Genomic DNA, 18,725 nt, shown 5'->3' with positions numbered 1-18,725 from the left:
AGCTTATTAGCTAATTTAATTATCAAGTTTTCCATCACAACTAATTCTCGAGTAAACCTTATACAGAACTTGTACTATACAGGCTTCACCTTACTTATTGGCATGGGAGTTCGAATTAAACAGCGCCTTTCGGAGTTACTGACCCCCTCTAATTTTCACCTGTACTAAACTCACTGCTGAATTTAACATAAACTATACAACTACATCTCATTTTGACTCAGGAAATATGTCAGATACTGTCTTCCGACTATTCCGACACGTCATCTGTGTAATATGTTCTCCTTGAGTCACCATAAATGCCTAGTGTTGCGTTCCGGGGTGAGATCTGGTTGTAGCTGTCGGTTGTCGGCTTAGATCCGATTCGGGTAGCTGGGGCGTCCTATCATCACCACATCTACAGGAATTTCGTACATGATTTTATCTGTACTTTCGTTTTTTGCCATCTCAGCACTTATAAAATAATTGTTGATCCGTTGATCAGTTCTCGTTCTGTGATATCACCAAAACTGTACCTATGAGAAAATCTACTTCAATACAATCGCTTAGTCTGATTGCCTCCTTCCTCTCCCACCGCCCCTCCTACGTCACTGCCCACAACACCGATTCCCGCACTTTCTACCCCTCCACGGGTGTGTCCCAGGGTTCTGTCCTCTCCCCTCTCCTCTACCTCTTGTACACAGCAGATATGCCCGAACATCCCCCTCCAATACACCTCCTGCAGTATGCCGATGACACCGCCTTCCTTTGCCCTCTCTTCTACCCTTTAACGATGCCAACGCCTTCTCCAGAATTACCTTGACCTTTCTGCCACATGGTGTAACCGGTGGCTCCTAAAAATCAATCCTTCCTAGAACCAGGCAATCATCGTAGGTCATACCACTCCCTCCTTCTGGCTCCTTGATTTTTCCCTTACCATCTGTACCCATCCTGTCCGCCTCTCCCCCATCCTGACTGTCGCCTTATCTGGACCCCTCATCTCCACTCTATCCCGTCCAAAGCCCACAACCGCCTCCATCTCTTTAAACTCCTCTCTGGCCGGACAAGGGGGTTGAACCCCTCTACCATCCTCCACACCTACAAATCCTTGATACGTCCCATCGTCTGCTATGCCAGTTCTGTCTGGACCTCTGCCCCTCGAAATTCTATGCATCCCTCCAGATCCTTGAGCACCATGCACTCCACCTTGCCTTCAGTATACGCCTCCAATCCCCCACGCAGACCTGATTCCTTTCCCGATCTGCTCCTTTTCCTTGAACATATCCACGTCCTCTACACCTCCCGCAAATTTGACCCCCCCCCCCCCCCCCGCATCCCCTGGTTGCTCCTCTCCTCTCCAACCCCCACCCACTGCTGTGTCTTCACCATTGTGTTGCACCTACCCTCCACCTGTATACACTTCATCTCCTTTCTCAAGGTTGCTTCTGTCAACTCCCCCCATGGGATGATGTCCTCTCTTCCTCCATTTGTCTCTCCTATCAACTCTGATCCTCACTTCCCCATCCCTACCTCTGTCCTTTTCCCAGGCTCCCTCTTCCCCTACCCATCCTGTTTTTCCCTCTTCCCTGTCTACCCTCTCTTTGACTCCCTTCTCTCCCCCAAGTCCTTTTGCATTCCCCTCCTCTGCCTTTCCCCACTCCCTCTCGCATCAATCCTGCCCCCTCCCCCATATTATGAGTCGTCTCCCTCCATCAGCTCCTCACCCACTTTGCTTTTTCTCCTCCTCCCCCTTTTTTCCCCTCATCTGTCCGAGCCTTCTTCCCCTTCCCCCCCCCCCCCCCCATCTGCCTTAGGCTGCGGTGTCTCATCTCTGTGCCAACGTTTTAGTGCAGTATTTTAAGTGAGTGTTAAGTTTTGTGCGTCTTTTCTGAAGTGTTGTGAACATAAGCCATACTGTCGATAAGTGTGATTTTTTGTCTCTTGCAGACAGAAACCAGACTGTTGCCATGTTTTTTTTAATTGTCTGTCTACTGTTGTACCCGTCTGCTTCTTGTGTGTCTTAATTACCATCGCCAGCTCTTTGTTTTATATTATGACTTCCACTAAATTTCCGCCTTTTTACAATTTAAAAAGTCACTTTTTTATCGCTTGCTTTTATTATTTATTATCTTCTTATAATATTTTTAAATATTCTGTAGGCTGAAGAACGGCGGCCGGCCTCTGTGGCTGAGCGGTTCTAGGCGCTTCAGTCCGGAACCACGCTGCTGCTACGGTCGCAGGTTCGAATCCTGCTTCAGGCATGGATGTGTGTATGTCCTTAGGTTAGTTAGGTTTCAGTAGTTCTAAGTTCTAGGGGACTGGTGACCTCAGATGTTAAGTCCCATAGTGCTCAGAGCCATTTGAACCTTCCCTGTCATACTCCTCAACTCTTATAACTACCTTCTTGTTTCTGTATGAGTTGTAAATAGCCTTTCGTGCCCTGTATTTTACCTTTGCTACCTTCAGAATTTCAAAGAGTATTCCAGTCAACATTGTCAAAAGCTTTCTCTAAGTCCACAATTGCTATAAACTTAGGTTCGCCTTTCCATAACCTATCTTCTAAAATAATTAGTAGGGTCAGTACTGCCTCACGTGTTCCTACATTTCTCCGGAATCCAAACTGATCTTCCAAGAGGTCTGCTTCTAGCAGTTTTTCCATTGTTCTGCAAAGAACTCGTTTTATTATTTTGCAACCATGACTTCTCAAACTGATTCTTCGGTAATTTTCACTCCTGTCACAAACCGGTTTCTTTGGAATCATAGTTATTAATTCTTCTTGAAATCTGAGGGTATTTCGCCTGTCGCATACATCCTGCACACCAGATGGAACAGGTTTATTATGGCTGGCTCCCCCAAAGCTATTAGTAGTTCTGACGGAGTATCATCTACTCCCGGGGCCTTGTTTTGACTTAGATCTCTGAGAGCTTTGTGAAATTCTTCTCACAGTATCATATCTCCCACATCATCTTCAATCTACGTCCACTTCCCTTTCTATAATATTGCTTTCAAGTTCGTCTCCATTGTATATACCTCTATATACTCTTTATACCTTTCAGCTTTCCCTTTTTTGCTTAGAACTGGTTTACCATCTGAACCCATGACATTCATATAGTTGCTTGTCCTTTCTCCGAAGGCCTCTTTAATTTCCCTGTAGACTGTGTCTACCTTTCCGCTAGTGAAAATCCTTACATTCGTCCTCTTTCCATTCCTGATTAGCAGTTTTGCAGTTCCTATCGATCTTATTTTTTAAACTTTTGTATTACCTTTCGCCTGCTTCATCTTCTGCATTTATAATTCTCCTTTCATCAATTAAACGTTACCAAAGTTAACTACAATAGCTGGAAGGTATGAACATTTTACTGGCGGCTCCCAAGAAAGATTTAAGGATTGTAGTTTACTGTTCCGCCAGTCTGCAACAAGACCATTGAAACAGTTCATTCAAGACTACTTGAATGAAATGTGACAGGAGCCCCACTGGGGACTGGCGTACTAGGACGTGTATTAGAACTCTGAAATACTGTATCGATAATGGCTAATTACTAACCAAAATCTAGATTTGCTTTAATAAAGCTTGAAAGGACGACAGATTGCTGTGTTACATCCTTTTGAAAGTCATATCACAGTCGTTGAGTGCATTCCACATTCCTAAAGGAAGGTATCTTGATGTAACTATTTAGTTAGACAGATAGGTTTCAGAAACATTGAGTAGATTTTTGTGTTTGATTGTATCAGAATTTACCTTTCTTTATCGGTATTTGTAATTATTCAATGCTCAGCATGCCTGTCTTACATTATAAGTCAGTTTGAATATATCCACACATTTTTGAGGTATAATCATCGTCAAAGTTCCGTCGGCATATTCTGCTACCACTTGGTAATCCACTACATTATTCATGGCCGAAGGGACTTGGCCTTAGCCCGCCTGGAGGATTTACGTTGCTTTTACTATGGAACTAGCCAGTCAACTCCAAGATGTAACTGATTAAAGTTATGCAGAACCTGAAAAAGATGCCTGTAGGTTTTTCCGCACGTCAAAGTAGAATTTCTCTTGGTATGAAAAACATTTGTCTACTAGGCGACGCAATAATAACAACTGTGTCTACCAATGGTATGCAGAAGTTTATTGCTTGAAATTTTGTGCTGCTTTACGCTGATGCTGCGAAAAAGCAAATCACATAGTTTACATAATGTAAAGTCTGATTGCGTCCAGATTTGTGTCAGCATTGTCACGCCGTAACTGCAATAGAGTCAAAATCCGAAAGAAGGGTAGTCAATGAAATACAACACGTAGCAATAAAAGGATGTTTATAACGGACACCAACACGCAGACATAACTGAACTGCTTCCTGAACGGAGACTGCTGCTATTTACACAAACATCGAATATTCCGGAATATATAAACATTACAGTCGTATGAAATTTCGAGAACCTTTTAGAAATATAAATACTAAATAACAAATAATTGCTTGTGACCGGGTTTGAAGAGACGCCCGGAGCGCGCCAGGCAGCGGCATTAACGGCTGCTCCGCATTGCTTGCACCACAGGACGCGCAAATAATAATCGGATTGCTTTTCAATTACATATGGAATTCCCTGAAAGCGTCTTATCGAGTTTGAAGCCTAGCCGTGGAATATTTCCGTGCCGAGGGCTGTGATTTTTACGAACAACCCACGTGCAATATTGCATTATCTCACGTTAATCCGCCGAAATGGCGTGTAAAGCACTTATAATTCAATAATTCACTCTAGCATGGAAAACCTGACCAGAAGTTTTATAAATAAAATCAATTAATGTACGCTCGACATTTCTGTGTACTCTGTAGATTACTTTCTTAATGGATTTATCCGTATATGGCTAGGTTGTACGTATTAAATTTTATTGTAAATTGAAATTAAAATCCAGTTACGTTAATGGACAGCATGTAAAGATTTTTTCGCGAAGTTAAAGTGCCTGGAACGAATATTTCTCTCTACAGCGGAATTTACGCTGCTTTGAAACTTCCTGTCAGATTGTAACTGCGTTGTAGACCGCGCGTTAAACACGGAGCTTCGTCTTTCGCGGACAATGCTTTTACCGACTGAGCTATCAAGACACGACTGACTGGCATCTCTCACAGATTTAAGTGTTTAAAGTATCTCCTCTGTAAATCTACTGATACATTCCACATCACAGGGAGCTACCGCAAATATTATCCACGGGATATGCCAATAACCATCCAACTAAGTAATTAACTGGCGGAACGCTTCCATCTCGAGCCTACGGTGTAAGAATTAGTGAGTTAAGATAAGGGAATGAAGGACAAGGGCTACCCACAAAATCTAACAGAACTCATATATAGGTAATATATCGATACTCTCATATGTGTTGACGACGAGGGAAGAGGATCCTCGGATGAAATTGTAAACCAGAGTGTTGAAACAACAATGCCCATTATCACCGAACTGTGTTTAATATCTATGTAGACTCAGCTATAAAAGACTGGCAAAACAATGACAATAAACATTAAAAACAATAAACATTTTAGAACTGTCATGACAGTCGTAACACTATGTTACGTTCTGACGGTTAAATCTTACATGCAGGCAACGAGACTGACGTACAACTGCCCACTCATCAACTTTTCAGCTTAAGCTACTTTTCAATAATTCAAAGCTAATGATATTCAAGGGAAAGCAACCAGTCTGTAACATGATTGTAACTAATGATGACATAATCCAACAGGCCAGAAATTTATCTGTTTATAATGTTTGATTGCTTATGATTAAGATGAGAATCTGAGGAATATATTAGATAATTCCCAGTTGACATATGACACTTTGAACACACTGATTACCTACAAAACAAGAAAAGACACACAAATGAAATTATATACAGTGATGGAAGTGCCTTTGATGTATGTTTGTGAGAATTCAGCTCTAAAGAAGAAGAAGAAGAAGAAGAAGACAGGTATTGCAACAACAAAAATGAAGTTCCCCTGTCGAGCGGCTGGATATAGCGTCAGAGACGAAATAAGAAATGAAAACATCAGATACTACGGTCGCAGGTTCGAATCCTGCCTCGGGCATGGATGTGTGTGATGTCGTTAGGTTAGTTAGGTTTAAGTAGTTCTAAGTTCTAGGGGACTGATGAACTCAGAAGAAGTCCCATAGTGCTCAGAGCCATTTGAACCATTTTTTGAAAACATCAGACTAGGGTTAAAGATACTTAACGTACTTTAAAAGACACTTTCCAAACACTGAAGCGCGCTATCAAGTAGAAACGCCCTGGAATATTGACTGACGCCATCACTCTGTTGCAGGATAATGACATCTTTCTAAGGTTGTTTCGACTACGCTATAGAAGATTCACTGGGAAGCTCTTAGACATCCTCCATACAGTACTGATCTCTCCTCATGCGATTTTGATATTTTTCGAGCTCTGAAAACGTCATTCGTGGCCAATGATTTGCTTCGGAAGAAGAGGCGCTTGCCTGGTGCAATCACAGTTCCGTGGGCAACCACAGACATTTTTCCACGAAGGCATTGACCATCTTGTGGGATAAATGTATCAGCAGTTATGGCGATTACTTTTGTGATGCCTCCTTATGTTACGTGTCATCCTAACCCTTCATAAGAATTCAAGGTGTAACAGCAAGATGAGACTGCATCGTAAGAGGATTTTTACTGATTATGTAAGCGTAGAATAAGTTCTCTCTCAGTTAGGATCGTCTCACTATCATTACGACCGCTGTTGCAAACTGCACTGGCCCGACGCCTCTCAAAACAACAACAGGTGGCAGACCGTTGTTGCAGACGGTTGACGCTAGAGTGTGCTGTGAGTCAGCATTGAAGTTTCACCCCTGGGCGCGAATTTTAGGCATATTCAGATGGAGGACGAATACTTTATGAAGTAACATTTTTAAGATGCCTTCTGCTTTGTTAACCTTATTATCGCTATGAATGTATCTTTTTCCCTGTTTTACAATAAAAGTGATTTACTGTGCTAATTTTTATAGGACTGGGTCTTCATGTTTTATATTCGCTTCTTTTCGGGTGCCACAGATTTACTTTTTGAAAAAAGAAAATATACCGGTAGATGAATACTTTTTGGACTTACTTTATGGCCACTTTTCGCTCTGTCAGACAGTAAAGCAAATGCCCTCATCTTCTCCCACTAATCGGTTTTTCTCTTTTCATTCATGTAACTTTCTTTTTCCGTATCTTCATTAATTGTGTTTCACCGCGTTCCTTTTTCTCTCACTCTTCCCCCCCTTCTGTTATGTCCGTTGTTGCTAGCCTTCATGGATTAAATCTGCCTCCTGTAATTTGGATCTACTGTTGTACTTCTCATGAACTAATGTAAACAGGTCTTTTTCTATGTTAAAAAATGACGTAATTCCTCCAGCTGTATTAAGGTGTTGATTTTATTGGCAACTAGTTTCGATGTTGTTACATCATCATCTTCAGGCCCATACTTGTTGAAAGTAACCGTATGTGTTAGACATAGCCGGCCAGAGTGGCCGAGCGGTTCTACGCGCTGCAGTCTGGAACCGCGAGACCGCTACGATAGCAGGTTCGAATCCTGCCTCGGGCATGGATGTGTGTAATGTCCTTAGGTTAGTTAGGTTTAAGTAGTTCTAAGTTCTAGGGGACTGATGACCTCAGATGTTAAGTCCCATAGCGCTCAGAGCCATTTGTTAGACATACGGTTACTATCAACAAATATGGGCCTGAAGATGATGTTGTAACAACATCGAAACTAGTTACCAATAAAACCAACACCTTAATACAGCTGGAGGAATTACGTCATTTTTTAACATATATTACGCCAGCCGACGTCCCATGTCGTCCGTTTTAATTAAGGATATACGAAGGTTTTTTTTCTGTCTGACTCTACCAATTACTGCACATTTTATGATAATGTATATTAGTTGTGATTTGTAATATGCTTATTGTACTGAAAGTAATGAAAAATATGCAGAATAATTTGGTTAGATGTAAGAAATTGCCCGATAGCCGTAAAGTTGCCAGGATAAATATAATAATGAATGTAGGGTTACATATAGTCACTTCGAACTAGGAACGTTAATGTGAAAATAGTAACATGAGTGATGTTTTCGTGGCATGGAGAGTACTAGCGTAAGTGTTGTCGTTGCAGACGTACAACGCCGACGCTCAGACGGGCGAGTCTTCGGCGTGTGCGACGGCGCTGCTGTGCGGAGTGAAGGCGAACCGAGAGACGGTGGGGCTGGACGCGCGCGCGCGCTTCGAGGACTGCCCGTCCAGCCACACGTCGCGCGTGCCGTCGCTGCTCTACTGGGCCCAACACAAAGGTCAGCCAAATATCATGCATTCAGCTGGCCAATTCGACTAATATAATATGTTAACGTTGTTCATGACTAGGTCATTACGCTTTATTTACCACCTCAGTCACCTTCAGTCACCGACCATGAAACTTGTGGTGTCAGTCCTTCTCTGCATAATTTATCCTTGAATGTGACCCATTTTTCGGAACGATGAATGACTTGGCAGATGGTTCAAATGGCTCTGAGCACTATGGGACTTAACATCTATGGTCATCAGTCCCCTAGAACTTAGAACTACTTAAACCTAACTAACCTAAGGACATCACACAATACCCAGTCATCACGAGGCAGAGAAAATCCCTGACCCCGCCGGGGTCCCGGGCGCGGGAAGCGAGAACGCTACCGCACGACCACGAGCTGCGGACTGACTTGGCAGAGAACTTGGATGTACACTGATCAGCCATACTTGATTACCACCTACATAATGTCCGGTATATGCACCTTTGGCACGGATAACAGAGATGACGGGTCGCGGGCCGGCCGGAGTGGTCGTACGGTTCTAGGCGCTACAGTCTGGAGTCGAGCGACCACTACGGTCGCAGGTTCGAATCCTGCCTCGGGCATGGATGTGTGTGATGTCCTTAGGTTAGTTAGGTTTAATTAGTTCTAAGTTCTAGGCGACTGATGACCTCAGAAGTTAAGTCGCATAGTGCTCAGAGCCATTTGAACCATTTGATTTGAACGGGTCGCGGCATGGAAGCAATGGGGCCTTCACACACGAATCATCTAATTCCCATAAATTCCGGGTAGGGGGGTGGGGGGGAGCGATGCACTCCGACGCCACGTTCAATCACATCAGAGATGTGTTCGATCGGGTTCAGATCTGGCGAGTTGGGAGAAAAGCATACCAATCAGAACTCGCCACTGTGTTCCTCGAACCACTTCAGGCAAATGCCAGGATGGTTCCTTTGAAAGGGCACGGCCGGTTTCCTTCCCCAGCCTTCCCTAATCCGAACTTATGCTCCGTCGCTAATGACCTCATTGTAGATGGGACATTAAACACTAATCTTCTCCTCCTCCTCCACCTCTTGCTGAAAAATGCCATTGCCATCGGGAAACATGATCGTCAGTAAAGGGTGTACGTGGTCTGCAACCAGTGTATTATACTCCTTGGCTGTCATGGTGACTTGCACGAGCTCCAGCGGACCCATGGATGCCCACGCGTACGTTCCCTGGGGCAGAATGCAGCCGCCGCCAGCTGTTCCCCTGGAAGACGACGGATTCGTTCCCTCCGAATGGCATGATCAAGAATGTACCGGGATTTTTCAGACTATGCAATGCTCTGACACTGCGCCAACGTCCGGTGCCGATTGTCACATGCCAATGTCATGGCGTTAACACTGGCACATGAATGGGTGGACGGCTGCAGAGTTCCATCGTTGGTAGTGTTTGGTGCACTTGGTGTACAGACACACTTGTACTCTGCCCAGCACTACAGTCTGATGTTAGTTCCATCACATTCCACCGCCTGTCCTGTTTCACCAGTCTGCCCAGCCTACGACGTCCGACATCTGTAATGAGGGGTGGCCGTCCAACCGCACGGCGTCTGGACCTTGTTTCACCTTGGTTTTGCCACGTGTAGAAAACACTCATCACAGCACTCCTCGAACGCCATCCTCTGGATCACGGGGTCCCACGTTCGATTCCCGGCCGGGTCGGGGATTTTCTCCGCCCACGGACTGGGTGTTTGTGTTGTCCCCATCATCTCATCATCATCCGGGAAGTGACGAGATTGGAACTGGAAAGATCGGGGACTTGTACGGGCGTTGATGACCTCGATGTTGAGCGCCCCACAAACCAACATAATCATCATCCTTGAATACGCGACAAGTCGCGCAGTTTCCGAAATGCTCGTGCCGAACCTCTGGGACATCACAATCTGCCCTCGGTCAAACTAAGATAGATTGTAATCCTGCGATATTCTGTTCAGGGACAGCTCGCTCACTGATATCACATGCATCGTGTGTGTGTCTGACTAGCAGTCATTCCCCGCCAGGTGACTATGCTATAGCCTGGACGGGTTATGTCGATAGTAGGTCGGTGGTCATAATGTTCTGGCTGATCGGTGTACGTGTCTGCATTTAGGCTGTCCAGCAAACGTTCCACCTAGTAAATCAGCTCTTCCTCTTTCTGGAAATGCCTTCAATGCAATAGTTTTTTCATTTGAGGGAAGATTAAGAAAACACTAGGTGTCATATCATCAGAATACCCAGGCAAAATCTTATAGCTGAAAGAAGCGTCCCGTGCGGAATGAGTTGGAGCGTGGAGCTTGGAGCAAAACTACCCTTTTGAGGGGAGGGCCAAAAAGCCGAACGTAGCGAACTTGCCTGTGAAAGGCAATGGTCCTTAGTTCAAGTCCCAGTTGGGCATAGAGTTTTACTTTACCATGAAGTTTCAGTCTCTTTGAGATCTTCCCATGATACTTCCTTCTGACAGTAGGCTAGCTAATGGAATGTGCCATATGCCATAGACCATTTAAAAGATTTTTTCGCGGACTGGGCGGCCCCTCCCGCCGGAGGTTCGAGTCCTCCCTCGGGCATGGGTGTGTGTGTTGTTCTTAGTATAAGTTAGTTTAAGTAGTGTGTAAGCCTAGGGACCCATGATCTAAGCAGTTAGGTCCCTTAGAAACTCACACACATTTGAACACACATATTTTGAACATGTAGAAAACTTGTGGGGCGAGTCAGTTTACAGGATATGTATACATGAATAGTTTCAGTGGGTGGCTACATGCTGGCCATTTATAAGTTTTTAAATTTAACATTAATGAACGAAACAGTTTTCCGTCCTTCTCGTACAACTGCACTTAAAACGTTTTTGTACCTTACCAGTTTTCACATAAAATTTCGTATATTAAATACAAGAGGTTGGTTGCTCAGAGGAAATGATTTTCCGTTAGATATTTTATGTTATTGGGCAAAAGATGCTTATTGAGTCTCCTTTCTGAGTCACTGGTAGCTTTAACAATGAGTAATGTAGGACATTTCTTCATCTAGCGTTGTATGTATAGACAAGTATATGCTGTCCTAGGAAACCGTTCACTTTGCGTCCTAGATACAGCCATGGAGAAAAAATCAGATCGTAAAATTTGGGACGTGTTTGTGTGATGACTGCATGACGCACAGAAAAAGCAGCCAACTCACTGATGTGTATACATATTAAGGTACCACATATAAAATATCTGCACATATACCCGTTACACCCTGTACATTTAGTTAAAATGCGTCACTCCTTGATATGGAGCATACAAGATGATCGCAAGTGAACACCAAATATTATTCGCATTGTTCCATGTTTTGCAATCAATGCTTACTTTCTAAGTAGTAAGTAACACTAGAAATTTTTTTCATTAAGATATTAGTCAGTGAGATTGAGCAAAATATGTTAGGAGGCTGATTTGTTTGTTTCCAAAGCTAGCAATTATGCAAAGAGCAATTGAACACAATTGTTTGAACAGATCAGTAATATGCTTCTTCTAATTCAAGTTTTCATCAGTACATAAACTCTAAAATTTTGAACATTCTACCTGGTTTACCGACTCCTGTTTATGTATTACATCAATTGTGACAGATCTGTCTGTTATACTGAGCTGAATATAGTTTGTTTCCTCAAAACTGAGAGTGAGCGCCTTTTGACAGAACCACTTAATAATTCTTTGAAAAACATTATTAATAAAATTTTCCATCGTTTCCTCTCTTTTGAGATTTATTATAGCACAGCATTGTCTGCAAAAGGTACCAATTCTTTTTTATGACTGTTAAGTGAAAGGTCTTTCACATGTGTTAGGAATGGGAGTGGACCTCGTCAAGATATTTCGGTAGATCCTCCTGAGATGGTTTTCTCCATACGAGAGTAATTTGTCAGCACCGAACCATGGTGGTCCCAAAAATAACCGTTCTATCTTGCCTGATGATAGTGGGGTCTTCCATTTTTCGGCGGTTATGAATCTGCATGCTCCGTCTTCTTGCGTTAGTTCTTTGTTTTTGGGTCATAGTGATAAATCCGGCCCTCGTCGATTGTGATAAGGAGGCTAAAAAGTCGTCTGGTTTGGACTGCACTGTTACAACATTTCCGCAGTTGTCTCGGCTCGGCGAGCTTAATGGGTGTGAGCAGTCATGGAACCCAACGGCCAGCCCATTTTTTCGTGTTTAAATGTCGTGCAAGGTGCTGAAAACTGATCCGTGGATAATTTTTACTTCTTCGTCTATCGCCTCGTCTTTGGTGGTCTGTCACTCCATTGATCGTCATTCAAACTTCTTTGACAACACTGGAAGCGTCTGAGCAACCTAATCACTATGTTATAATGGGTTGGTGAATAGCTCCCGTTTCTCTAGTAGTTTAATAAACACAACAGACACACATGACTCATGCTTTAGTCATCAATAATTTATTCTTCTTAACTATTTACAATAGTCTGTCAACGCTGGGGTAACTTTTCGATTCAACGACTGTAGAAATCACGTGGTTTTGAGGCGAAGAACACGCCTAGCCATGTTCGGAGTGTATTTTTATCCGGCAAGGAAGTTGCTTGAAGGCTGTTCGGTAGAGAAAGGGAAAGGTGGAAAACTGAGGGTGCAAGATTAGGTGAAAAAGGTGGACGTGGAATGATTTCCCAATCCAACTCCTCTGTAGTATTTTTGATCAGTCTAGCAGAATGTGGACGGGCGTTATCGTGGAGTAGCATCACTTTACGTAGTCTTCCTGGTCGTTGTTCTTAGATTGCGTCTGCAGGACGTCTCTGTTGTTGACAATATATGTCATATGTGATGGTTATACCTCGGGGCAGCAGTTAGTAGTACAACACACCGTCGCTGTTCCACCACTTGCATAACATCATCTTTTGTGGATGCGCGCAGGTCTGTGTAATGGGAGTTGTTGCTTTTCTTGGGATTAACCGTTCGTCTCTTTTCCTTCTGTTAGCATAAAGACACAATTTATCGTCACCAGTAACGATGCAAAACAGGAATGGTCGGTGTTGTTCACCAGCCAATTGGTGATGAACAGGCAGAGACGATCATATGTCCACCCAATGACCTTTGTGATTTTGGCTTAGAGCGTGTGGTGTATATACACCCGATTTTTGAATCCGCCCCCCTTTTTATGCAAATACCGCACGATGGTGGAATGATCAGAGTTCATCACATTTCCCAGCTCTCGAGTACACTATTGTCGATCATTGTGGATTAATGAGGTTAAACTATGTTCATCAAATCCCGAAGGTCTTTCTGAACGTGGAGAGTCACTAATGTCAAAACGATGCCTCTTCAAACGAGAAAACCATTTTCTTGTCGTGTTCTGTTTGGTGGCATACACGCCTATGTTTCTGGCTATCTCCACTGCTGTCACCCTCTATTGAACTCAAAATTAAGAATAACTCGAAATGCTCGATTTCTCCAGTTTGCACTGCATTTCCTAGCGTCCATAGCTCCACTCGCTATGTATCAATGACAAAATAACACTATGTATACTCCAATATCAACTGTGAACTGTCCGCAGCTCGTGGTCGTGCGGTAGCGTTCTCGCTTCCCACGCCCGGGTTCCCGGGTTCGATTCCCGGCGGGGTCAGGGATTTTCTCTGCCTCGTGATGGCTGGGTGTTGTGTGATGTCCTTAGGTTAGTTAGGTTTAAGTAGTTCTAAGTTCTAGGGGACTGATGACCGTAGATGTTAAGTCCCATAGTGCTCAGAGCCATTTGAACCATTTGAACTGTGAACTACAAATAATAAATGACAATCGCTAAATAAAACCATAGCAACCAGAATACTAATATGCAAAACTTAACCGCTACGAACTTATGCACCAACCTAATATGACGGTGCGTTGTATTCGCACACTTCCATCAACTCGACATGGACTGTTACAGTGTTGTTTCCCTCCAAAAGCAAAAAAGCGAATTTGCGTACGATGCTCCACTTGATAAATGGACTGTGTCATTTTTCGTTTTCACTCCTCTAGCGGCGCGCTAAGGCGTTGTGGTACGGGAATTCCAATGTGTATCAGGACTGCAGACACGTACCTGTAAAAAAAACGATATGTTAATAATTCAACTTTACAATTACGAGATGACAAATTGTAACTTTATGGCTACAGCTCCTATAATGATCGTGTACAAACAAGTACACCCTAAGACAAAAAAAGAAGACGTACCAGGGAGGAATTATCAAATGGGATTGAAACCGGTAGCGTGATATACATGCACAGACAAACAAATGATTACAGTTTCAGAAAAACTGAATGACGTATTCAAGAGAGAGAAGTCCGTAAACTGAGAAAGTCAATAGCGCATTGGTCTGCCACTGGTCCTTATGCAAGCAATTATTCGGCTTTATATTGAATGACAGGGTTATTGAATGTCATCGTGAGGATTATCGTATCAAATTCTTTCCAATTGGAGAGCTATATAGCCAAATTCGCAAGATGGTTAGAGGGCCCTGCCCATATTGGTACAAATGGCTCTGAGTACTACGGGACTTAACATCTGAGGTCATCAGTCCCCTACAACTTAGAATTACTAACCTAAAGACATCACACACAACCATGCCCGAGGTAGAATTCGAACCTGCGACCGTAGCGGTCACGCGGTTCCAGACTGAAGCGCCTAGAACCGCTCGGCCACATAAGCCGGCTGCCCATAATGCTCCAAACTTTCTCAACTGGAGACAGATCTGGCAACCTTACAGGCAAATACAAAGACAAGCAGTACAAACTCTCACAGAGTGCGGTTGGGCATTATCTTGCTGAAATGTAAGCCCAGGATGTCTTACCACTGGAGAGAGATCTGGCAACCTTGCTGGAAAATACGAAGACAAGCAGTAGAAACTCTCACAGAGTGCGGTTGGGCGCTATCTTGCTGAAATGTAAGCCCAGAATGGCTTACCACTGGAGAGAGATCTGGCAACATCGCTGGGAAATACGAAGACAAGCAGTAGGAACACTCACAGAGTGTGGTTGGGCATTATCTTGCTGAAATGTAAGCCCAGGATGGCTTACCACTGGAGAGAGATCTGGCAACCTTGCTGGCAAATACGAAGACAAGCAGTAGAAACTCTCACAGAGTGCCGTTGGGCATTATCTTGCTGAAATGTAAGCCCAGGATGGCTTACCACTGGAGAGAGATCTGGCAACCTTGCTGGCAAATACGAAGACAAGCAGTAGAAACTCTCACAGAGTGCGGTTGGGCATTATCTTGCTGAAATGTAAGGCTAGGATGGCTTACCACTGGCGAGAGATCTGGCAACCTTGCTGGCAAATACGAAGACAATAAGTAGAAACTCTCACAGAGTGCGGTTGGGCGCTATATTGCTGAAATGTAAGCCCAGAATGGCTTACCACTGGAGAGAGATCTAGCAACCTTGCTGGCAAATACGAAGACAAGCAGTAGAAACTCTCACAGAGTGCGGTTGGGCGTTATCTTGCTGAAATGTAAGCCCAGGATGGCTTACCACTGTAGAGAGGTCTAGCAACCTTGCTGGCAAATACGAAGACAAGCAGTAGAAACTCTCACAGAGTGCAGTTGGGCATTATCTTGCTGAAATGTAAGCCCAGGATGGTTTACCAAGAAGGATTACAAAACAAGGCGTAGAATATCGTCGACGTGCCTCTGGACTGTAAGGGTACCGCGGATGACAGCCAAAGTTGGCCTATTATGACCCCAGACCATAACTGCTGGTTGTCGGCACGTGTGACGTGCGACAGTCACATTTGTATGACACCGCAACTCAGGGTGTCTCCGGACACCTCTTCGGTCTGACATCTCATTGAATGGAGTAGAAATGTCTTCTGTGATGTCAAAACGAAATTAGCCCAGAAGATCGGCGAAGATGTGTCTGGAGACACCCCAGGCATTTGTGTGGCACCAACATGAATTTCTCCATTCATCCAACCAGACAACCAGGAGTGATGGTCAGGGGTGCCATTTCTTTTCATAGCAAGACCCTTTGGTTACCATCCGCGGCATTCTTACAGCACAGTCGTGCGTGGACAAATTCTATGACCCGTTTTGTTGCCCATCATATCAAGCCATTCTGGGTTTACATTTTAGGAAGATAATGCCCACCTGCAAGCAGTGAGAGTTTCTACCGCTTGTCTTCGTTCTTGCTAAACCCTACCTTGCCCAGCAAGGTCACCGGTTCTCTAGCTAATTGAAAACATTTGGAGCATTAGGCACATGTTTCTCCAACTATCTCGGGATTTTGGCGATCTAAGTCGCCAGCTGGGCAGAATTTGGCACTATATCCCTGAGGAGGACATCTATCAATCAGTGCCAAACCAAATAACTGCTTGCATACGGGCGAGAGATGGACCAATGAGCTATTGACTTGCTCAATTTGTGAAGCTCTTTCTCCTGAATAAGTCATCCATTTTCATTGAAATTGTAATCATTTATTTGTCTGTACATGTACATCACATCTATCGATTTCCGTCGGATTTGGGTAATTCCTTCGTGGTGCGTCACTTTTTCTGTTTTAGAGTGTACATCAGCCATGCCAACAAGTAGCTTTGTTGGGCCACTAACATTAATGGACAGAATAAATTACTCTCACGGAAAGAAATGAAGGGACTAGAAAAATTCTAGTGCATCTAGATTACTGAATATATTTCTACGGCTACCTCACGCGTAGATTGGTGATCTAACGTGTCCACGCTCTACCAAAATAACAGACGTATATGGCCAGAAAAGTCTGTGAGGCAATCTTATCAGTTGAGTTTCCAAAGTAGAGGATTTTTGGCACATTCCCTTAATGTATTCGCCATATGCTACTTAACCAAGGGATTCTGAAATGCAGAGTTGATTGTACGGGTGTTATGGTCATTCCAGCACGAAGGCGTAATAGACTGTTCTCAGCACTCTGCATTCCCGTCTCTGTAGCCCAGGTTGCTAACGAACCCTAATGCAGTAGAGCTCGGCGCTGCTGTAGGTGGGTCGAGTACTGAAAGTGAAAAGAAAATTTCATCGCCACTATTTGGTCAGTAAGGAATGGAGAACTGGTGGCGTAAATGTTTTAATTATGAAACTTATAAGCAATGTCCTACGCTAAATTGCGAACATTATCGCAGTGTCTTGTAAAGTGAGGGCATATAACCCTTTTGATGATCTGTTCTTCCGATGAGGACATTAAGTCTGGCACCCCGTTGTTTACGTCCGCCGCTCGTGGTCTCGCGGTAGCGTTCTCGCTTCCCGAGCACGGGGTCCCGGGTTCGATTCCCGGCGGGGTCAGGGATTTTCACCTGCCTCGGGATGACTGGGTGTTTGTGTTGTCCTCATCATTTCATCATCATCCAGGAAAGTGGCGAAATTGGACTGAGCAAAGATTGGATAATTGTACGGGCGCTGATAACCACGCAGTTGAGCGCCCAACAAACCAAACATCATCATCATCATCTCACCCCGTTGTTTAAGAGGAACGGAATGTGCTTGAGCATCGCTTCCAGCTCTCTGCCATCTTCCATATTGTCAACGACAACTTTAAAACAGGACTCTACTAGAATCATTCGTTGTAGTAATCTACTCTGTACAGCTGAACTATCGAGTCGGTGATGTAATTATTCTTATTACCACCATAGTAAGTGGCCTTATTGGAGCAGTCACTGGGTGTGGATATGGAGCGGCATGTGGTCTGCATACCGCTCTCCCTGTCGTTGACGGTTTTCGTGACGGGGGTCGCTACTTCTCAGTCAGGTAGCTGCTCTATTGACCGCATCGCTGGGTGCACACAAACTGCCGACAGCACTCGGCGGACCCAAATGGTCACTCATCCAAGTGCTAGCCAAGTCCGATAGCGCTTAACTTCGGTGAGCTGACGGTAACCGGTGTTACCACTGCGGCAAGGCCGTTGTTACAATGGAGCTTACTACTGCATAACTATTTCGCCAGCCTTTTCCCCTCGTTATATGAAACGCTTATAGGTTCTGAAATGATGTTGTGGACTTGAACCTTCGCATTGCCACCTTCCCGTATTTCATTACGGAGCGACATTTGCCATTCAACCGGAGAATATGTTGTCTCTTATGCTGTTATTAGGTTTGAGGGCAAATTATATCAGCAGAGCGATGGATCATGTTTCTGACGTTGTCCACCCAGTCATGTACTCTGTCACGGTCCCCGAATTTCGCCAGCCGACTGTAAAGAGTCCAGCTTCCTCCGATGAACAACTGTTCTAACCGATTCTTTTCAGAGTCTGCTATTTCTGTGGGTGTAACCAGACTGCGAAGTATTCACTCGAACGTAGATCTATTCTAACACCCGAATGAGCAGTTTTGCAAGGTCAAGTAAACAAATGGAAAGCTCTGTTGCAGAGAAGGCCGCTATTGTGAAACTGAGAACAACGGTTCGTCTACATTCATGATGAATGTCCTCTGCTAAGGTGAGACTCTTGAGCTCTGTGCGTGGGACGTGTTTTTGAAG

At 44.1% G+C, this 18,725-nt stretch overlaps 1 protein-coding gene across 1 annotated transcript in view; it reads left to right on the top strand.

Annotated features, from left to right (window-relative positions):
* Nucleotides 1-18,725, top strand: part of LOC126470772 (alkaline phosphatase-like) — a 691,314-nt gene that overhangs the window by 188,888 nt on the left and 483,701 nt on the right. The window contains exon 2 of the mRNA XM_050098778.1: nt 8,114-8,288. Within this exon, the coding sequence (XP_049954735.1) occupies nt 8,114-8,288 (175 nt within the window). The remainder of the gene's footprint in view (nt 1-8,113; nt 8,289-18,725) is intronic.

Source organism: Schistocerca serialis, chromosome 3 (assembly GCF_023864345.2).
Source record: "Schistocerca serialis cubense isolate TAMUIC-IGC-003099 chromosome 3, iqSchSeri2.2, whole genome shotgun sequence".
NCBI lineage: Eukaryota > Metazoa > Arthropoda > Insecta > Orthoptera > Acrididae > Schistocerca > Schistocerca serialis.
The sequence above is the reverse complement of the archived record's forward strand: the minus strand, read 5'-3'. Positions and strand labels throughout refer to the sequence as shown.